At 38.3% G+C, this 23,516-nt stretch overlaps 1 protein-coding gene across 2 annotated transcripts in view; it reads left to right on the forward strand.

The window, feature by feature from the left end:
- WASL (WASP like actin nucleation promoting factor) overlaps positions 1–18,742 on the forward strand; it is a 48,429-nt gene extending 29,687 nt beyond the window's left edge. Inside the window, exons 5-12 of one of the 2 annotated variants that reach the window (XM_048939915.1) lie at positions 3,348–3,371; positions 8,210–8,378; positions 10,523–10,565; positions 10,838–10,991; positions 11,714–11,731; positions 14,784–15,304; positions 15,886–15,994; positions 17,346–18,742. In XM_048939915.1, coding sequence (XP_048795872.1) covers positions 3,348–3,371; positions 8,210–8,378; positions 10,523–10,565; positions 10,838–10,991; positions 11,714–11,731; positions 14,784–15,304; positions 15,886–15,994; positions 17,346–17,407 — 1,100 coding nt within the window. In that variant the 3' untranslated portion in view covers positions 17,408–18,742. The remainder of the gene's footprint in view (positions 1–3,347; positions 3,372–8,209; positions 8,379–10,522; positions 10,566–10,837; positions 10,992–11,713; positions 11,732–14,783; positions 15,305–15,885; positions 15,995–17,345) is intronic. The other variant, XM_048939996.1, reaches the window with a different exon arrangement.
- Positions 18,743–23,516: the final 4,774 nt, after the last annotated feature.

A 23,516-nucleotide genomic window follows, 5' to 3' on the forward strand; every position in this document is an offset into this window, starting at 1 on the left:
CCCTTGGAGTAGCATCCTTGCAAGTATTTCATTCAGGTGAAGTGGCTCAAGCACAGAGCGTTTGTTCCAAACCTTGGTTGGCTTGTTTAAGACCATCTCTGCTTAGAATATGTTTACAGGATTTTTGAAGAGGTGGCATTAGTGTGTGACATTACTGGATTAAAAGTAATCTTGTATTAGCTTGCATCTCCTGTTCTTGAAATTTCATGCAATTACACTTCTAAAACACAGCACTGCAGTGCACTGTGACTTGGAAGAAGGCAAATACATATTTGCGTTCTTGGCCACAGCAAAGTTTGTTTGAGAACAGTGGTTCAAGCAAACCTCCTGTTCGCAAGAGGTTCTGCGTGGAGATTTTCTTGTTTCATCTTTGAGCAAGTAGTATTGGCTTGTGTGCTCAAGTTCATGCCGTAGGATGAGTTTACTCCTTGCACTCTTTAGTGTTTCTTAAAGGTAAATAACTTTATCCCCAAAAGCTTATAACTTGAAAACAACTTTAATTTAAATATATATATATATATATATAACAACTGATTTTTTTAGTTAAGCCACCAGATGGAGTTGTGTATTTGTCATTGATTGGACAATATCTGGTTGTGCTTATGTAATAACAGGCTTTGCATTTGCCCGAATCAAAACTGATTTGTTGATGGAGTGTGTGTATGTATTTAGTTTTATCTAAATGCCTATATAAAAATAGATAATATATATAACATACATCATTTAGGCTGTGCACATTTTCATATAAATTATTTTTATTAGATATAAATTGTGTGCATGTATCTAACACATTGTAACTTCTAAAGCTGAGGTAGTAATTTGGCTTTCTAACTTTTTTTTTTTTTTCCTGTTTAATGGGATTTTTACTCCCATTCCTTCCAAAATGTGTCATTTCATAGTAGTGACACCTGACATGCTTTCTAGTGAAATAAGTACTCTGTGGCATCACTTTGCAAGCCCTGAATGGCTTAACAGGCTGCTAGGAGAATTTCTAGGAGTCTTATGGAAAGCTCATGTTATTGGAAGGTAACAAGAACAGCAATTCTGCCTCAGGAGAGCTGTGTCTGTATGCTGACACAACTGTACCAAAGGTCATCAAACAGCTGTAAGAAAAGGCAGCAGTATTCTGCTCTTCCTCTCTTGGAATGAAATGTGTTCCGGTATACAGGAACTCCTGAGTCAGTGTATCTGGAGCTCTAGAGGTGAAAATATGGGTTCAAGTAGAATGTGTAAGACTTTACAAATACTAAATATTCTATAGAGGGGTAGAATGAGGGAGAAAGGGCAGACAAAGAATTCTTTATGCAAGATCCTCATCTTTTTAATGTCAGGCTGATTTTCATCTAGTTGAATTCTGATTAAAATAAAATCAAGTTCTTAGCCTTAGATTAGGAAGAAATTAGAATAATTAGTTAATTTCTCTAGTATACTTACTTAAATGAGTCTTTCCATTTACTACTTCAGCAGACCCCGAATAGCAGGGTGAGCAATGTTTCTCCACTCTGCGAGCACAGTACATTCATACTTCTGGTATACCTTAATGTTCATACCATTAATTTTATGTTTACCATCTTGCCCTCTAAATGCTAACATATGTAAACACACAAGTATCCTCTCCACGTACTGAGAGAACTTTGCCTGATTGCTAAATGCCTTTCAAAAGCAGGTTTCAATTTTTGTCTTTTACAAGCTTGTAGCTCATGGCTTGGAGCTTCTTCCAGCCTTCTGAAAGCATCTGCTTCTCCAACAAGCTTTTAGCTCCCGATGCCCCTGCTAGTGCACTTTGAGCTGAATACTGAATGCAAACAAGTTTTTACTTGTTTGCTTACTTTTTACATGCAGATGAGAACATTTTCTTAGACATGGGCAGCTGGTGAAGTTGATCAGTAGATATCTCCATCTTCAGTCAGACTTCTTGTCAGGTTACCAGCATTTCGGAAGAGGAGCTGTTATTTCTAGTCTGCAGTGGAAACAGCAGAAAAACAAATCCAGTGTCTTTTGGCCACAATTATTCTTATCTGTACCCAGCAAAAATTGCAGGAAGTGTTTAAAATGTGTTGTTTTGTTCTCCACCGTTTTATCTCTTGAGCTCTTTCTCCTCATGAAAACTATAATAGTTACCATGATTTGGCGCAAAGCCACTCAACGTTTCCTACCAATGCCTACTGCTTTTGCCAGTTTCCCATTCTTTGCTAAATGACCTGCCATCAATCCTGTGCTTTCCTTTTCTGCTGTTGATACTTCTTGGATAGGACTGTGATTAGGCTGCAGAAGTTAAGCAGGCTTTTTCAAATTCCAACAAAAGAGTTTTCTTAGCCTGAATATTCAAAGAAGAGAATGTGTCTGGAAAACACTATGGGTTAGCAGTTTTTCTGGAACTTGTGAAGTGGAATCTGTTACAAATTCATTTTAAGCTCTTAGGGGAGGCCCTACTAGATTCAAGACCTGAAAGGAATGTAGTGTTTTCCATATAGAGCCGTGGTTTTTGAGGAGATGAGGTGATAAACTGTCAAAAGTCTTCTGAATGTCTGTGTAGGTACACAAATAGTGTATGTGCAGCTGTGTACTGGTTTTGTTCAGCTGTGTACTAGTTTTTGCTCTAGACTGCTTTGAAGAAAGATTGCAGGATTGGTAAATCCTGTTTGAAGTGGATAGAAATGAATACTAAGTGAGGGAAGGCTCCTTCAAAGAAGAATTTACTGTTACAGGCTGAGAGCACTGAGGTATGAAGTGCCTACAAATACACCTTAAATTGTCAAGCCAAATTCTTCATGGTCTTTGAAACGGTGTGGCTTTGTGAATAAAATATCAGTGTAAGGATATCTGAGTTGTGTTCCATGTTGTTACTTTTCAGTAACAGGGGAAGTGTTTTGTGCCTCTGTATCCTAGTGTCTTCACGCTAACAAAAATAATTGTGAAGTACAGATGCTTTTGTGGAAGAACTTTACTGTATCAAAATGTTCATTGTATTTCCACATAAAGCAAATAAAGTGAAAATCGTAAAGCATAACACTTTAAAGAAAAAAAAATCTTAACTTTGCTGGGTTGTACCAAAACAGCTTCTTTTTGAATACTTCACCTTAGTTTGGAGTCAAAGTATATGAAACAAACTCAGTGGCTATTTCCCACTTCACATCAACACACATGATCTAAAATGGGTTTTTACAGGTCTCTAATGCTTAACGTGTTTTTCCAACTGTTCAACAGGTAGGCTTTAAAGATGTTTATAGGTTAAATCCTGTATGTTTATAGGTTCAGGATCACTGAAAGTGTCAAGGGAAAGCAAAGTCTAGAATGTATTTCTGTTGTGATATCTATGAATAATAACTCTTTTTCTTTTTCAACAGAAAAAAGACGAGATCCACCCAATGGTAAGTTTTTTGCACGAACCACTGCATTTTAATTTTTCCTGCTACTGTCAATTATGGCTTGTATGTAGCTTTGTTTTGGACTTGTTCAGGATAGTCATGTGGTAGCAGAAGCAGTAAACTCATATTCTGGAGGTTACTATATTTGTTTTGTTTCTGTTCTTTGGTGTTTGCTTAGTTGTAGTTGGAAGATTTGTGGCTTTTTAGCTGGCGTTTGTAAAGAATGTTTTTGGAGAGGGTTATGATTTTCTGTGAATAGGACAGAGGCCCTTCAGCTGAAGTTGTGAAGAAGGCTTTGTACCTTTCATTTGCTGCTTAGCCTTCAAAGCATATCTGTGAAGGGTAACTATACAAAACTTAGCTGAAATTAAAAGGTAGGCTGTTTTTTTCTAAAGGTAGGCATGGTCATGACAGTTTTCATAAAATATCTATAAAATTTTAACTGCTGATTCTGACTGACCTTATAACACAGCCTTCTGGTAATATGTCGTATGCTTGTAAATGTTGATCTTTTTTCCATGAGAATGATTATGATTAGAATATTTGAATGTATTTGCCTTGCATTTCACTGACATGAAGAAACAGATTTTTCAGGACATCCTGATGAAATTTACAGAAGTAAAAAGAATGTATTGGTGTGATCCCAAAATTTTACCATCTTTTCTTAAGAACAAGAGAGAGATGCTCATCAATTAATATTGGAGTCTTTGATCTAATTATGCTTCCAGCCTGAAACTAAAAAGAGACTTCTCCCATAGTATTTCAACTAATGCCTGATAGGTTGCTGTTTGAGCAGGGATATCACCAACTAACCATGTAGGGACCCAGAACCCTGTACTGCCTGAGGAGATCTGATTTTTGGGTGGTCCTGTGTGGAGCCAGGAGGTGAATCAGTGATCCTTATGTGTCTCTTCCAACTTGGGATTTTCTGTGATTCCAGTCTTGGATTTGTTCTAACTGAGACATCTAAACACCTCAGTCAGTCACCAAAATAGATAATCCTGAACTAATCCTTATGGGAACTACAGGTGTCCTGTATATCCCTCATGCAGAATACTTCTCAAAGAATGAACATGCCTTTTTCATACATATTACATTCTGAGGAACTTTGGTCAGTAATCAGTTTAGTCCAGACTTTTTTTGTGCGTGTCCCTTATTCAACCAAGACTGGCTTCTTAGTTCTGAAACAATTGTACTAATACCAACCTGTGACTATCTAATAGCTACTCTGAGCTATAGGAATGTTTTAATTGTTCACTGTCTTGAGCAACATCTGTTTTCTCTCACCTAAAAAGTTCTTTCCTGATAGCAGCATAAAGGAAGAAAAACAGTGATGGTGATGATACAGTGCCACCTACCACAGCAAATTTAGCCTTGGAGTCTCCACTCAAAGAGCTCACCATCAGTAATGCAAGTAGTTTATTTTCTGGTGGTGATTGGAATAAAGGAAACTAAACTTGTAAAAATTCCATGCCTAAAACATTCTCAATAATTCATCCAGTCAGACCTTTGCCAACAAAGTGTTTTTGAATAAAAAATTCAGTACTCAACTTGCATTCATTGATCTTCCCAGTTTATCCTGAATATTTTTTGAAAGACACAGAATATTCACAAGTTTGCTTGGTGTTTCAGGTTTGTAGTCACTATTCAAAGCTCTCTGTGTTTTAGTAGAATGTTCTTGCTGGGACATCCTCTGCTCTTTTATGATCTGCCTACCTTCCTTTTCTGATGCTGTGAAGTGCTCTAATGCCAGGCTTCTGTGCTGGCACTTTACTTGGTGTTCATGGCCTCTGTAGCATCAGGTGAGACATGCTGAGGGCACAGGTCATAGCCTCAGTTGGTTCTGGCCTACAGGCAGCTCATTTCAGCATTTGGACCAGGTTACAGAGATGTGTACTATCCACGTATAACTGGAGGGGTGGGAAAAAAAGCCCATCATAAGGGCAGATGTTTTTTCTTTTATTCTCCTTATGCAGTGAAATACTATTGGGGAAAAAAAAATTGAGGAGTCTGCTTTTGTTCTATATATCAGTATGAATATATCAGTTAAAACTGAACAAAAAAAGAACAGTCACATTTATGTGCTCCTATAATCCATGCTTTGAAGTGCTGTGGGGAATTTTATTCTCATGGTGCTTTTCTGCCTGGACGTTCTGTATATGTTGAAATAAATGGGGAGTTGCCCAGAAAAACACTCTTATTTTTTGTATGACGTTTTCAATGGTACAGATTTAAGACTTTTTTTTTTTTTTTTTTTTAGAATTGCAGGATTAAAATCAAATTGGCATTAAGAGTTATGTAAAATGTATTAGCCTGTAATTTCCTGGGATTTGTGTTCTACTCATTTGTTATAACTAGGTCTCTTCTTGCAAATAAAGAGGACTTACTGTGGTTGAACCAACCTCGCAGTGAAGTTCTGGATGAAATAAGTATTTGTCAGAGATCAGGTTTTGAGAGGATCTTTAAGAACCGTGGGGAAAAATTTTGTTTCAGCTGTTAAGTAGTTTGCATTTATTGTAGAGCTGTCTGTAGTCTGAGACAGATGTCCAGAGAGGTTCTGAAATCAGAAGAATTTCCTTAGACATTCTATTTCAAAATGTTCTGTACCACATTTTCTGGAGCCCCCTCTGAAGATGTCACAGATGCTGATGTGATTGGATGCCTGAGGCCACTGTACTGTCAAGTACTTCCTAATGATGAGCTTTATATGCCTCTCTCATCTTCACTTATTGAGCTGTCTACACCTGACGGGGAAAGTGCATGTGTTTTGATGGGAAAAATTTTGTTGGATATAAATATGGCAGTTCTAGAAGAAGACATTTCTTTCCAGAGTTCTTTTATCCCTCGTGGGAATCTAAGGTCTAAGCCTGATGGTAAGAATAACTTTAATCTAGAGGAATTTACTGTGATCTCTGGTGTGAATGTTAATATCAAAGAATTCGGTATCCATCCTTAATTTGAGCTCAGCTGAATAAAATTTCATTTTGCAAATGGATGCTGCTTTAAACTTGTTAGAACCAGTTCCATTCAGAACCAGTTCCATTTAGTTTTGAGTTTTACATGGATAAAGGTACATTTTCAAGGGCTAAACAAGGACTGAGTTGAAAAGGATATAAAACAATGGCAAGCAGTGTTCAGTGCAAGGGTATGTATTTCTTCTTGAATGTCAGTATAGCCTTTGAAAAACTACAAATGTCTTAGGGAGAAAGTTTGATATTGGTAAATAAAGTGAATATGAACTCCTGTAGTATTCTTTTTCTTTTTGAATTTAAATGAAATTTAAACCCTAATTTTGCAGTTTATCCTGCAGGTTTACTTAACCTAACGTGAAGTTCTGGCTTGATAATATTTAACAGTCAGTCAAGTTAGTGCAAACTTTAAGTGTAATTTTTACAACAAAGTGGTGCATAGATATGAGTGGTCAGTTAGTAGTTTTGCATTCTGTCAGAGGACAGCTGCCTACATCAGAGCCTCTCTCAAAGCATTTCTGCATAGCAGAAAAGATTAGAGAAATTTTGTTCTGCATTTCACATGCAATTTCACAAACTTGTCCTCTAAGACTGCCAGAGGAATGTAGGAGTTGTCATATGCTTTAAAATGAGTTTTGTCTAACCCAGTATCTTATTTCTGTTTGTGTTTCATAGTCTGGCTATTACTAGATGCTTCCCCTTGAAGTGTTACGCTGCAAATGTCAGATAATTTATCTGTCATATTGTCTGCTTCTCTTTTCAGGCTGTGAAAGCAGCTTGTTGGTCTTTCTGGAATGCCTAGGATAACTGAATAATCCATATAAAACACGCTTACAAAAAAATAATATCAAACTAAGGTTCTGATTCTCTTAACTCTGTGGGGTGTTCTTCTATCACGTGCCCAGTAAAGCTGGATGTGTGAATCGTGTTCTCGTTGATTGGCTAACCAGTACTGACTCACAGAGTATGCTTTTCAAACTGGCCCTGGCCAAACTGCTCTTAGATAGACTTGCTTGGTTTCATCTGTGGAAGAATGAGATTATTTATTCTTTTAGTAGGTTTCTTTGAATATACACATATATGCACATACACACACATGAAAAAGGAATAGATTGCCCCATAGTGTTTAATTCTCACTTATGTAAGAAAAGTTACCTTCTGTAAAAAAAACTGTGGAAAGTGCCATAGGGGTGTTTATATGCTGTTATTCCAAAAGTAACACAATACTAGAATGTTAAAGTTGGCTGAGAGTTTGTTTACTTTGTTTCTGATGTTGCTTTTGCTATCATGAGCTTTGTTTCTCATCTGAGACTTCGATTATTTCACAAACCCATCAAAGAATAAGAAATCCTGTATAGCTCTGTCATTCCTGTCATACCTTTGAAGATGACAATGTTCCCACCTGATGCTTAATAAGCAAAGATAAAAACATGTACTGTGTTTCCAGGGGAATTGCACACTGAGTATTGCTGTTTGTGGCATATGCTTTTTCAAATCTTGTCTGGGACGATGGTAGTTATGTTGGCACAGTGCATGGCTGTAACTTAATCCCTCATTTCAAGCATTCTATGCATGTGTAAAAACCCTTTAATTTAGAATTAATTTATTTGCCAATTTTGCAGGAATTAAATTCTAGCTTAAGAAATTTTCTGCCATTGCTCTGCTCTATGAACACCCTTTTTTTCTTCAGCAAATGGCATTGTTGGTCATGATTCTACATCCAGAACCCAGTCAGATGCATGTAACACATACAGCTGTGGGTGCAGTACGAGCATCTAGCCACACACGTATGCACAAAAATGTGTTCTTAATTAGAAGTTAAATATGGCTTTATTGAAACAGTAGTAAAAGTCCTGCTCTTTGTCTTCACAGGTCCAAATCTACCAATGGCAACTGTTGATATCAAAAACCCAGAAATTACAACTAACAGATTTTACACTCCACAAGTCAACAATATTTCATATACCAAAGAAAAGAAGAAAGGAAAAACTAAAAAGAGAAGATTGACGAAGGCAGATATTGGAACACCATCTAACTTCCAGTAAGGACTTATTTTGGAGGTTTTGTCACTTATGCATGCGAATATGCAGGACTTACATGTGTGACTGTTACCTGTAACCTGAACTTCAGTGAATGCTAACTGGCATTCTGTGGGATTTAAAAGCAAGTTAACTTAAACACATGGAGTTCATCTGCAATAAAAAGTAACTTACTGTCTTAAAGTAACTTGATTAAGCTGTTTAAGATGGCTTGCTTAAGTGGTCAGCTCAGAGTAGATTCCTATTTCTTTCAACTTCAACAGTTGACTCTTAAACTCATTATTCCTACAGCTGTGCACTCTTAGCTGTTCTGTGTCAAACAAAATACACACATAGGTCCTTACTTTCCATAACTGCAGAAGTGGCATTAGCTGTACGATACCTGACTTTGTAAGCTTGGGTATATGGGTTCACACCCTATGTCTTGTGATGAAAGCATGCTGTGTGTATATGCTTTTTTAGGAACAGGTTGTTTTTTCTAGTATTTCATACATATCTTCTAGATATATTCTAGAATAGTTATCTGTTGTTCTAAGCTTCATTTTGAAAGTTGGTTTGGTCAGTTTACTGAGTTAACTGTTGTTGTTCTTAAATTAAAATTTAAGCTTCTGCCTTTTAAAGTAAGTGCATTTATTTTGTGTATTTCTTTGCTGTGCTAAAGCAAGCAACAGCAATTTGAAAAGCTTGAGTTAGTCCAGGAGTGACAGCCTTGATGAAGTGTCGGAAAACCAGTGTGAGGTTTATATGCCAAATGAACATCTTGTTTTTTCAAGCCATTATCTTGCACTGCTTCCACTGACATGCTTTTCCAGGATAAAATTCCATATAAGTAATGCCAGTATTAACAGTTACAGTAATGTTTTTATAGTGTATTGAGAGACTCCTGTTACATAGTGGACAGAAGCAAAAGGAGAGAAGCTAAAATGCATCCCTGTTCAGATTGTGCTTAAACAATTCAGACCTCGACCATCTTTCTTCCTGACATGAGTGTTGAAGTCCTGCATCTGTTAATGTCACTTACTACTGAAAAATGAAGAATGAGAAAGAGTGAGACATAAGGAAATGTGAACAGAGATCGGTAGCTGGTCACTGTTGTGGCTGTACTGATGCAGACTTCAGCATATGCAGACGGATTGTAGTTAATGATCTGTATTAGTTTCACTTAGCTCTGATGAGAATTCGTGGAAGGCTTGTGCAGGAGTAAAGACGAACAGGATTTGATGCTTTTGTTTATGTTTGTTGGGTTCTGACAATGGTGGAGCATTTCATGTGCATTCGTGAAATATTAAAGCAGTCATAGAAAAGCTGAGAATAAGATGATAAAATATTTAATGAAGTTCAAACAAAAGATAAATTGTATTTTATGCCAGTATTTGTCTACAGGATAACATTAAGTGTAATTTCAAATTTTATGTGGTAAACCTTTGAAAAAGAAGCTTGGAAGTCTCTTGTTCCATGTTAAGTCTAGCTCAGTTTTGGATAGCGTGCACCAAAGTGCCATCATGCTATGTTAAATACTTGTAATTGCTGCTTTTTTGCAGACATGTATGAATTAACTCTTGGTGGTGTTCAGGGAATAAACCATTAGAATAAGTTGTTTGCAACTCAAGCTGTGATACTGGTGAAGACCAACATTCACTACTGCCCTTGGCAGGATGAAGTTGCAGTCAGCAGATAAAATGATTGAATTGCTTCTGCTAGTCAGATGTGGACATGCAGTGTTTTGAGAAACAAGCAAAACAATGAAATTATGCTTATGCTTAATGTTAGTATAGCTTGATACCCACTCTTTAGGTATTTATAAGCAGTGATGACATCTCTTTTTGTCTTCTCCAGACTGAGCAGGCCCAGATCTCTCAGCCTTTCCTCAAAAGGGAAATGCTCCAGACCACTAATATTTTGCCACAGCAAAATTAACAGAGGAATCTAGTTTTCCACTTGATAAAAGTGGAGAATAAAATAAAATAAAGGAAGCTTTATTCTCTTCTCAACTATGGTGCTAAAGACTTAAAAATACTTAGTGTCTTAAGAGGCTGAAGATAGAAACTAGTAATAATGTAGTTAATTGAGTGTCCTGTTTATCTTAGATAACAAGGTCCTTTTTACTCTGATTAAGTGGACTTTTCTGCTTTTTTTTTTTTTTCAGACACATTGGACATGTTGGTTGGGATCCAAACACAGGTTTTGATGTAAGTAATCTTAATGTGTTGTTCAAGCTACTGAGTGATGGAAGGCTGTAAGGGCTTTGTAATGCAAATTGTGGAGATAGGCATCAAATAATTTAACTGCACATCAAAATAATTACACTTCTGTAATAAGGCACTCCAAAAATGCCTCCTATTTATTTCCATGGAAACTACAAGAGATGCAGAGAACACAATAACATTACAGGTTTTTTTCCTCACTACAAGGATATTTTAGAAACTTCTCTGTCAAGCTCCTAAATGTATCTGACTTGCAGGTGAACAACTTGGACCCAGAACTGAAAAACTTGTTTGATCTATGTGGAATTTCAGAGGCTCAACTGAAAGACAAAGAAACTTCCAAGGCCATATATGATTTCATTGAAAAAACAGGAGGTGTGGAGGCAGTTAAAAATGAACTGCGCAGACAAGGTAGGCTTTCTTTTATTTCCATACAAAACTTTGTATGGTGTTTTTTACCCTAGGGACTTAAATAGAAGCTGTTGATGAGGAACTTGATTATTTTTTTTCTTTGAACTTTGTATTGCCTCAGATGTATTGGGTTTCATGTTTCTTTAAGCCATACTCCATGTAAAAATGTCCATGTGTGACCCACGAGAGTACTTTCTCCTTAAGGGTAGGAGTGGTACCTGTGTCACCTCAATAATGGCTTGCAACAGTGACTGCATGCGTATTTCATACAAGGGTTTCAGACTGCAAAAGTTGCACGTTTGTTTGTAATTTTGATCTTCATGAATTTAAACTTCAGAAGCAATATTCTTGTTGTCAGTTATAGTAGAAGTACATGAGAGGTGTGTGGTGCCAAGCATGTCTGCCCTGCCAGCACCGCAAAAGACAGAGACCTGTTATTTAAGGTAAAACATGTAAGCTTTTGAGCAGGAGGATCTTTCTGACACAAGGAAATTCTGAAATAAGCTTTTTCTTTCCTAGTCTTCATATGTGGTCTCAGCTGATGCATTATCTACTACAGTATAGCAAGTTAATCTGAATATTAGGCTGTCAGTATAGAAGTTATAAATACTTGCCTACAACACTTCTCAGGAAAAACAGAAAATGGAATAATAATGCCATTGAAATGATAGCAGAATAGTTAAAAGTTCAGGGTACAGTGACTTTGTTACATTTATTTCTAGGGCCCCCACGTTGGAGTGGTATGTACTTGAGCTGGAATCTGAGTATATGCTTTGAAATATTCATGCTGCTGTGTGATTTCTTTCCTGGATGAGAAACGTTAATCCGCATCTTTTTGACTGCAGTGCTATAAATTATGATCACAATGTTCTACATAAATTGCAAGCAAAATTTCAATTACAGTCTTTTTCAGCAACAAATCTTCAGTTTCTTTATACAATCTTAACTCTATTAAATTAATTCTATTAAAATATGTACAAAGTTCTTGATCCCAAACTGCTCATCTTGAGATTTGATTGAGAGGACTTGGCTTGGAGTCTTGTAACTAGTTTGAAATACTTCTAAAATGCCATTTTTGTTGTGCCTATTCAGGTTATGTCCACTTGCATGTATACAACTGAAAGAAATGCTGACTCACCTTTAACATGCATGATAATAATCTGCCTCTCTGCTTTTTGATAGAGGTAGATAAAAATACTCCGGTGGTTTTATCTGATCACGTAATATGTAGACTGGACTGACGTTTGAAGTGTTTTTTTCTCAACTAAAACACATTTTCCTATTTCACTGCAAGAATTTCTGTGCTTAACTACTCACACCGCCAGGATGCTGTGCAGAGAGTTGCTGACACTTTGTTCTGCTGAGATAGAACTTTCTCTAGTTCTGATATTGATTGTTTGGTTTGGGTTTATGGGGGCAGTACTGTCAGCAGAAGATTTTACAGACTTCCATGTTAACAGCCATGTAGCATTTATAAAAACTAAGTTGTTCTGTTTTGCTTCTCTCATCTGTTTGGGGGGAAGGGAGAGAGGATGAGGTCATGGTGCTCCCTCCTTGCTACTCCTCCCTCTTCACTTCAGTTGAGTCCAGGCAAGCCTTCAGAAAACAAAGCAAAACTTCCTGTGGAACTGTGTTTCCACGACTGGGAGGTGGCATATTGCTTTAGATGTGATGTAAGCGAGATCTTTTGCCACAGGAAAACTTGAGCTGTGAATTCGAAATCTGCAGGCACCACAGGCTGAAGCATGGCTGTGTTGCGCATCGTTTGTGAGTTGCAGAGAAACTCTCTGTAGTGCTTGCAGAGTAAGTTGTGTTTGAAAATACTGCCCTCCGATGGCCAGAAAGGAAGCTACAGTCAGGATAACAAAAAAAGGGGAAGGCAGTGTCTTTTGTTTATTTTGTTTTTAAATCAAGAACGTTGGCAGTATTTCTCTTGTATAATACATACAGTTCGAGAGGAGATTTTTCTCCTTGCTGTGTCTTTTTTTATGGGATGGGAAGCTTAGAGAAGTTTGTGGAATTTGGGACATAATGTGTGAATTTAGAGTGGATAAGTCTGTGGGATGAGCAGGGAAGGAGGGATGAGCATTAAGGCCACCAGTGCCTCGCACTACTTCAAAATTCCCTTTTTGGGCCTTTGCTCTCTGTACTGCAATGCAGGCAGGCTGTTCTGTTCTCTGAGCATGTAACAGGACAGAAGAAGTAAAGAAGCATCATCTAGGGATAATACCCTTTTATGCTATCAGGCATATAAAATCAAATGAGACCTTCTTAATAATCCAGGTGCTGTCTTATGACGCAGTGGTAATAGGCAGCAACCACAACTTACATTAGCACACGTGCTAATGACTTGATGGAAGAGGAAATAAAGCTGTTATTTAAAATGCCATTAGCAAAGCAAGCACATTTGAAGAGCGCATGATATAGAAGTGATGCTCTGTGTTGAAGTAGCCCTGTATTACTTTCTAAAAAGTCCCTTCCACAAAGATGTTGTTGAAACTAATTTTGAATAAAGGGACGAAGAGTTTATTTACAGAGGTTTTGAACTTTTGGGAGGGAGTGGGAGGATTTCATATCATTCACTCATATTTTTCAAGCCTATGGCTCACTGCATCTGCTATTGGCAAATAAAGATTGAGCAAAAGTATATTTGCCACTGGTTGCCAGTTTTTTCAAGGTCAGTTTGTCCATATGCCCAGAATTCTCATACAGTTAGAGAACTACAAAAAAGATCGTTCTCAGATGATAGTTTGGTAGTTTAAAATGTAAAAAAAATGTCTCTAAAGAGCCATCATGTTACATTACTTCATTGCTACAAAGCAAGAGAAACTCACATTGTTAGGATAGTGTTACTAAATGAGTATTAGATCATTTAGTTACTTTGCTCTTAAAAATAGGCTTATTTGCCAACCTGTAGATGGTGGCAGAAAATAAGATAACTCTCAGTAGTTGTAAAGGTACCTTTGTTACAGTGAAGAAGTCAATGGAGAGCTTTGCAATAGCTTCTCTATCCTGTTGCCTGCAAGAGGAAACTGCTTCATTAAATTGAAGTTTTGCCCTGACCTGTCACCTTGAACTTAAAATGCTGTATCAACAGTACTGCCTCGCTGTTTGTCTTTGTAGAGGCTGCCACGTGGTGCTTAAGGATATGAAGGCATGCTGTTAAACATAGTAATGCAGTATGTTCATCTTTGTGTCCCACCTATTCCTAATTGTAGCGCATTCATATTTTTTAAAGCTTCATCTTCCAGTAGCAAAAACTTTGCATCTTATTCTCTAATCAAATAATGAATTGTTTGTGAAGTGGAAATCCTGTATTCATTTTAAGTGTGTTTTATAAAACCCGCTCCCCTTGCCTTCTGTCCTCAACGTTATCTCACAGTGTTTTGAGTTTTTTTCTACATCCTTTAGTGGGGAATTGAAACCCTGACTTTCAAGTGCACTTGTACCGTGAAGGATATTCCTAGCATAGTACCAAACGAAAATGAACGACCTGGATAGTATAGTGACTTCAGACTTTTTTCTGTACTGCACTTGCTCCCTGCAGTGTTACTGCTTTTACAAGAGTTTACAAAATAAATGACAGAGATGAGCTGTATTCAACTTAATTTGGATTCATATAAGGCCAGGTTATATTCAGTGATCTTCAGCATAATCCAGGGTTGGTAAAACTTGTATGTGCACAGAGATCCTTGCAAAAACCAAGTCAAACCCTTTTTTCCTTCTTTTGCCAGTCTCTGGAGGACTTGAGAATACTAAGTAACGCAATTGTTAAATCATCTTCTGTTTCAGCTCCACCACCACCGCCGCCGTGCAGAGGAGGACCCCCTCCGCCGCCACCACCACCTCCCCACAGCTCGGGCCCTCCTCCTCCCCCTGCTAGAGGCCGAGGGGCGCCACCTCCACCTCCCTCAAGAGCCCCGATAACGGCACCTCCGCCCCCGCCTCCATCTAGAATAGGTGCCACCGTGCCCCCGCCTCCCCCCAACAGGATGTATCCTCCTCCACCGCCGGTGCATTCATCCTCTGCGCCACCCGGTCCTCCTCCGCCACCGCCACCACCGGTCAGCGGGTCGTCTGCTCCCCCACCACCACCTCCTCCTCCGCCGCCTCCTGGTCCTCCTCCACCGCCAGGCCTTCCTTCAGAGGTCGATCACCAGCTTCCAGTTCCTGCAGGAAACAAAGCGGCGCTCTTAGATCAAATCAGAGAAGGAGCCCAGTTAAAGAAAGTAGAACAGAACAGTCGACCGGTGTCTTGCTCAGGAAGAGACGCGTTGTTAGACCAGATAAGACAGGGGATACAGCTCAAATCTGTAAGTAAACGTTTCTCATTTAAGCCCCCCGGGACTTGCAGATGGCTGCAGTATTGCAATATGAATAATGACTTCTGGCTGTTTTTGAAATGATGCTTTAAACAATACTACTGTATAAATGATTAGAAAGTGAATTTACTGTGAATGAGTACTGATGCATGAAATTATTCTTGTTTAGAAATTTCTCACTTTTCAGTAAAGCTTGAGGCATACAGTAATGTTTGATGCCACAGTGTCATGGCTGTGAAGAACTTTTGCAGGAACTATCAAAGATTGGTGATGTCATGAATACTTCAGTCAAATCTTCTACACATCTGCAGAGGATGAGTTAGGCAGTAACAGTACTGGAAGGCAAACAGTAGATGTTGTTTTTGTAGTACTTCAATATTGACTAACTAAACATAGTGTGGTAAAAGAATGTAATTAAACTTCATATTTTGAGGTGCATTTTTAACTTATAAATTGTAGTTTCAGTCTTCTTTGTGGCTGATAGTGAACTCATTGATTTTATAAGGTTTTTTGAGAAGCACACAGATTCTGTTTTGCTAATAGTATCAATCTAACGAGTCTCTTCTTCCAAGGTATCTGATGGCCAAGAGAGTGCACCACCTACACCTGCACCCACCTCAGGAATTGTGGGTGCATTAATGGAAGTTATGCAGAAAAGGAGCAAAGCCATTCATTCTTCAGGTAAGCCTGATGGAATTCTTCTCACTTCTGGGCATCAGGTTTTCAAGTGTTAACATCTCTACTGAAGACCAAATTTGGGGAAAAGGTATGGGTTTCCAGCATGCAGTTAATTACAGGATGCTCTAGGCAGACCACTGCTGATGGTTTGAGTGCTTTGTGCTACTTTCAGTTACTGGTGTCTAGTAGCCTTCACTTACATTGACTTTAAAATTACTAATCAAAGTTAGGGTCCTATATAAAAAAAAATAATTCTTACAGCTGAGGTTCTTTTGGAGTTACCTGAAATACTTTCCCAAAATGTTTTGAAAAGGTTTCTCACGATGTGTTTGTAGAAGCCAGGGCTGTTTAAGAAAGTTACACTTAAAACTGTGGCTTGCTGTGTGCTTCGGATGCCACCTGCTGGGTAACAAGCAGATAACTCATGTCACTTGACCAGTCAGTCCCATTCTAGTACTGAATCACTTTTTCAATCTTTAGTGCTTGGAAAACATAAGGCTGGAAGATGATTTGCACTTCTTGTAATACCAGTTTGTAGTAAATGCAGTTCAGTAGCTGCGGTGCAGCCATTGAGGGGCATCTCTTCCCTTTGAACTTTGCTACATGTTTTTCTTCAGAGGTGGCGTTAGTACCAGATCTACCCTTGCAGTCTGTGTACCATTTGACCATTAAATGTAGTTTAGTGGTTTGGTGCCCAGTGTTGTAATCTGCGTGGGTTCTTCACGCTAATTAAATCCTGGAAAGGTGCTACATACACCATTTCCTGGAAGGGAAAATGCTCTTGCCAAACAAATCACTTGTTTATATCATTAAAAATTTGCAGCATGCAAAAACTATGAATGGAAGGCTGGATAAAGGTAACAAATCTGATGTTGAAGTTGTGCATTACGCAATTTAGAATATTCCAGTCACCACAACAGTCCTAAGCTCACAGAAATATTTTTATCTGCTTGTACAGTAGACAGATGATATCCTGTTACAGAAGAACCCTGAGATAGCGGTTCTTAGCTTCTAGAAATTAATCTGTCTTAAGTTTAAAATTCAGTCTGGAACAAGCTGGCTGGCTCTTGCGTTCTCTGAAAAGGAGTAATAGAGTGTGCAGTGAGAATTTGACTATTTCCTCTTACATCCCAAAACAATATTTTTTTCCTACAGAAAGGATAAACGTTTAACTTTCATCCATTATCAGTCTAAACTGAATGCCACATCTAGCAACCTTGAAATATTATATTAGCAAATGTCTTGACCTCCTCAAACTGCTTGTTCTTTTGTCAGAAGGCTCTGGGAACAGTCAATAGCACTTTCGTAATGAGAATTTGATGCATGCAAGCATCTTGTTTTTCCTGTTTTTTAGATGAAGACGAGGATGAAGATGATGAAGAAGACTTTGAAGATGATGATGAATGGGATGATTGATCATATATTATATATATTTTTTTTAAGGTGAATGATATACTAAACACTACTTTCTGTCTATGGATTCTGTAAAATTATTATGTAAATGTTCTACCAATTTGCTGTATATTTTTGTTGCCTTTTGCTTTTTTATTAATCTGTGCAATACCTCATTTAATCTGTAAAGGTTTGTCATAATCCTCTACAAAGCTACTCCCTGTTAATGTGTGCAAGTTTACACCTGAATGATCATGTACATGTGAATACTTTCCATTCCATCAGTAAGGGAGTTTAAATGTAACATGTGAGACTGACAAAAACCTTAATGTAATTTAGTTATAATGCAAGAAGGAAAACACTATTTTCATACCCTACTTTTTCTGTATCTAAATTTTCTTATTAAAACCTAGTATAGCACTATGTTCTTTAAGTGATGCAGCTCTTAGTTTATTTAGCCCCTTCATTTCAAATGCAATGCTACTTGAATGTTGAGGCTGTTTTAATACTATTGCATGGTTTCAGATACATCACAACGTTGCAGTTCAAATCTTAGCAGTATACTTTTCGTAAAACAGAATCACCACAGTGCACAGCTAGTTGTGAAGATTGCCTTGCCATAACTGTAGCAATACTGACTGCTGTTGAATAGCAGGAGTAGTTGAAAGCTTTAATTAGGGAACTCTCCATCGGAATTAAACAGGATGGCTTTATGTTGTGATACAGGCATCTTGGATGCAGACCGGTTCAGTCCTTTTTTTTCCTAGTTCTTGACTTTTCAGAATGAAGAAATGCAGATTACTGGGGGCTGTACTGAAGGCTCGCAATTGCTACAGTTTGATTTATTTTTAAAATCATTTTTATGTGGTTTTCAAGCTGAAGGGCTGCGTTTAATGCTTGCTTCAATAATGTTTAATTACTTTTAAAAATTTGTAGGGCATTGGTGTACTAATAAAGTAAACATAAGCGGGATTACTTTGCGGTCTTTGTGTTATGGTACATGGCAAATACTGAAACACCAGTCCTACATGCAAAAAGTTGGAAAGCCATTAACTCACAGCATATGGTTTGACGGCATACTGGAACTTCATGGCAGTATTCTGTTTTCATACGATGGCTTTAAGACCAAGGGTTGTGGTGAAAGTCAAGACCCCTACTCACATGAGTTGTATTTGAATAAGTGGACAAAAATGGGATTCTTACTTCACAGCTTGAACATTTATACGTTGTACTTTGTAGTGCAGTAAATATCAGCATATCTGCCTATTATAAAATACTAATCTTTGCTAAGTGGGTATTTAATATTTGCAGCATTAATTACTGTACCTACTGTAATTTTCAGGTAGATTTTTTTTTTTTAAATATACATCTGACACAGAATGTTTAGTTAAGTCAGTCATATTTGGAACATAGTTAATGCATAGTGTCTTGGGTCCTTGACTGTAGTCAAGGTATCAGACTCGATTTAAGTTATCAGAATTGTATTGACTGAAACCCAGTGACGACCTGATGTTGGCGGGCTGGACCTGCATGATATGGCTTGGATTTCTAACCCAGTGATAGCCTAGTCTCTAGTGAATTAATTTAGTCATATGAGAAGAAAGGAAAGTTGCTTAAAAGTAGTGGGAGAAGTAAGGTTGTAGTTAAATTATTCAGAGGATGCTAACTTCCTTCTGAGAGTAATTTAAGCACATAACATGAGGAAAAAAAATTCCAAGTGGTCTGATTTTCTTGCAGTAGCTTTCTCATTGCCCTCTGCTGCTGGAAACACTTTCTACTAGCTTTGCTGCTCTAGTGGCTTGGGTGTTGGATCAGGTGCAAGCGCAGCCACAGGTAGCTAATGGCAGTGGAGTTAAGAACCTGTGTAGGAGGAAAGTACTTGTATGGCTTTTATATAACTTCTGGCACTGCTCCTTCATTGTTCTAACTGCATATAGGGCATTTTAAATTAAGCGGATGAGGCCTGGAGGATTTCCTAACATGCTACTTACTAGACATGTTTAGCTGTTATGTTCCCAGAGCTGGAATTTATGTAATATAGTTGGTAATTAAGCGTCACAGTTCATTGATCAATTTTCTCTTCCAGGTTTTGGGAGCTCTGAAGTTACGTTACTGAGTAAAACTTTAATTTGTAGATACTGGCCAAAGAAAGCTTCTGGTTTTTCATTTCCTTTTCTTCATGCGAAAATACACTCACATTCTGTGGTGTCCAGGTTAATATTTACTTTAAAATAGTGTATGTACATGAAAATTTCAGGCATAAACACTGCAGTTGCAGTTAAGTTAGTCATAACTGCATGCTTCAGCACTCTGCTACTCGCACTGTGAGCAGAAGATAACATTTCACGATGCTGGTGCATTGTTGCTAAACATTGTAATGAAGGCCTCTCTTATATATATTCCAATTAAATGACTGTCCAGATAGCCTTAGCAATTAACAAACTAGCATGAGGCTTTGTATTTCAACACTCTATGTGCATAGACAATTTCAGCTAGCACTTGTATGTATGGAATCCGTAAGAACTTCTCAATCATTCAGTTCTCCATTTATCAAACTGAAATTTTTAGTATGTGAATTTTTGAAATGTACAGTGAATAGGATGTTGCACTGGTGGCAATTCATCATGGAGCATAATAAAATTAATTTGACCCAACTAGTGTAAAACTGTGTGGTTTGTAAGTGCTAATAGTGGCACAGCTTTTAAAATAGATGTGCATCTTGCTCATACGCTTCACAGGTGGCTCGGGTTGCCTCATCATGTTCACAAAGCAGTGAACACTGACTGTCAAATTGCGGTAGTTTTGGCGTCTGGAAAGTTGGATTGTGCTAGTGAGTAAACACAATGAACAAGAATGTGACACCCTCTGCTCCTGGCAGATCTCACAGCTGCTCACAGCTCCTCTGGAAGCAGCTACTGCTGGGGGAGTGCAATAATACAGCGACATTTCAAGGTCAAACAAACTTGGCTTTGTTAATCCAGCATGAGTACTAACTGGTTAACTCTTCTCAGTGTTGTGACTGTGACTTACAAGGTTTTTACAGATGTAAATCCTGGTCTAGTATGCTGCAGTGCTTGGGCTCAGGGTGCTTCAGCCTGCTTCCTCTTCTAAAGCACCTGATGGGCACCTGGCATTTCACGTTTTTTGTCTGGTGTGTGCTGTATTCTGAAGCTTATTGCTGCTCTGATGTTCAGCCTGTAAGCGGAGAGCAATTTGAAACTGTTACTTCTATATTAATTCAACACTTTCTGATTTTCTCTTCTCTCGGTAAACAAACTTTAAAAATGCTTTTGAAAAGAGGCTGTTATTTTTTTTAATGATCTTATTTGACTGTGGTTTACTTTCCTAAGTGAGACGTAGGTGAAGAGGAAAAAGGAGATGCTCTTTCGTTTTTAAAGCTGTTACTGATCCTTTGCAACTGCCTCTATCTAATCGTTAGAGGAATTCCTGGTCTAATTAAAGCTCCCGAAGCTCAAGTACAGCGATAAGCAGCTTTATTTATAGAAAAGTGTAAATGGGGTAGGGAACTTAGATGATATCAAACCTCTCTGCAAAGGACCAGTGCTGTCCTCTCACACTGCGGTGGAAACGCCTCTTGCTCTGTGCTTTATCTATTGCCTAAGGTTTTCTTGTGAGCAAGAAGGGCAGAGCAATGTGAACCTTTCTCTACTGTTTGAAAGTGTGAAAATGTCTACAGTTAGAGAGGAGGCTTTGTATCAACAAACTGTTACAACACATCTAGTTTTTGCTCGAAAAAATTGTTAGTTGGAACTCACAGATTTGGAAGTGTGAACACACTGAGAGAATGTTAAAATAGCGTCAGTGTGTCAGTATTAAAACCAGTTTTTGACAAATTTTGTTTTGTGCTGAATTTCACAGTATTTGCAAAGCAAAATGTAGAGTGATTTATGAGAGCAGTGATTTATCCAGTATTCAGGTTCATACTCTGATGTAGTTTTGGCTAATATTTGCAGGACAGGTAATTCTGAACAGCTTTATACTTACTCTCAATGGAGAAGCTTGATATTTTGCATTTATTTTGTCATCTTTATTAGTGCTGGCAAACATGCATGCTTAAGGACTGTTTTGCTGATGCTCTGAGTTTTCAGTATCTTTGAGTGTAACTCCTAAGCTGTTATTTTGTTGTTTTTCCATCCATGAACATTGTTTCTTCTGAGTTTGTTATTCAAGCAGTACGTGTTTAAACTTGTTACTTGAAGATTAAATGGGGAAGGTTTTTATGTTTTTATATGTGCAGGCTGAGGGACACAATAGTACCTAAGTTTAAAGCTTGACCATAGGAAATACAATGCTTGTATCGCATATCAGACATGAAGCGTTTGCTTAAATGCAGTTGGCAGGCACTCAGAGTCAGCAGTTGGCTCTTCTGAATGTTGATGCTAAAAACCAGGCAACTACTGGAACAGCTGAGCTGATTTGAAGCCCTCTGTTGAGAATTGGCCCTTTCCTGGATGGTCAGGGTACCAGGTACACAGACTGCTCGAATGCTTGTGTCTTTTCCTTAACTCCTCACCCCCGTTTCACTGGATAATGAAAGCTGTGTGATTTTCTGGTAAGAATGGCCCTTTGAATGAAAACAGTGCCTGTTGGATCAAGGCAAGAAATACCCTTGGCATGTGTAGTCCTTTGTCAGGGTTATGCCTGTTGAATTGTCAGCAGAGAATGTCTTTTTGTATTCAAAATGAAATGGAAAAAGCGGTTTAGACCCAGTTGACATTAAGCACGGAATGCTTTTTTTGTTTTTAGTCTCTGGAGGATGATTTCAGGAGATTCAGGTTGGAAAAATTTCTTCTCCAGAAGAATGGTCAGGCACTGTAATGGGCTGCCATGGGAGGTGGAGTCACTGACACTGGAGGCATTCAAGAAGCATTTAGATGTGGTACCAAGGAACGTGGGTTAGTGGGGAATATTGGTGGTGATAGGTGGACAATTGGACTTGGATGATCTTGGAGGTCTTTTCCAAGCTTGGTGATCCTCTTGTTTGTGTTAGGACAAAAGGCGTTGTGCCCAAAGCAGAAAATATGCTGGCTATATACGTTCTCTTTCAAGGAGTGCATCAAGACTTAAGTTTTTACCTGCAGCTGCTGGAAAACCCCAGTCCTTGCAGTAGGCATTACTGAAACTTAGTTACTGTCCCCAAGATGTTTAAGGGTACTTCTGGAGACCAACTGAGCTACTCTGATATCAATTACATCAAACACTGGTTGTGCCTGAATTTGGCATTTTAAACCATGTCAATAGTGGAGTATCTGATATGAAAACAAATGTGAGGGCTGCTCCAAAAGTAGTGCTTCCTGTTTTATTGTGTTGGCCCACAACGTCAGAGGATGATACTGTTGGTACAGCAGTAGAGGTTGAACCTTTCCACCAGTATTGTGTGACGTTTTGTTGCCATGTGACAGATGGCAGCAGAGGGGCAGTCTGACAGAATGGTGTCTGATGTGGTGGAAGTGCATATGAAGCAAGAAGGTGTTGTTGAATTCCTCCATGTGGAAAAAATGGCACCCACTGACACTCATGGACACTGAATGTGGTGACCAGACTGTAGAAGAGAGCACAGGGAGGCAGTGGGTGGTGCGTTTCAGCAGTTGTAACAGTGATGTGAAAGACAAGCCACCTTCTGGACGGCCATGTACGAAGAGCACCTCAATCAGCTCATCCACGAGAATTGGCTAATGGTGATGACTGCATTGAAAAAGAGTGTTTTGTAGCTGAGAATTTGCTCTCAATATAGCACTCAAATAGTGTTACTGTGCTCTTTGCCTCTGTTGTACTTTCCATAGAAATGAAGAGGAGGCATTACTTTCAGTGAACCACCAAAATTGGTGCCAAGATCACATGAAAGAGAAAATACGACCACGTATTCTGATGTTCAGTGTGCTTTTGAAATGAAGATAATATTGATTAGTGCTCAGCATCACATCCCAGTCCTGTTATGTAACGTATTGCTCCATTCACGTGTGAATCAATATAATTCTTGGATGACGAGTATAGTATATGGTCACCAGGCCTTAAACAAAGAACACATCTTTAGATATTTCCAGATGACCTTTCAAAAACTGGCATCCATATCTGAAAGGCATACTGTGGTTTAGAGAGGGGAGGGAACTAA

Source organism: Lagopus muta, chromosome 1 (assembly GCF_023343835.1).
Source record: "Lagopus muta isolate bLagMut1 chromosome 1, bLagMut1 primary, whole genome shotgun sequence".
In the NCBI taxonomy this organism is placed as follows: domain Eukaryota; kingdom Metazoa; phylum Chordata; class Aves; order Galliformes; family Phasianidae; genus Lagopus; species Lagopus muta.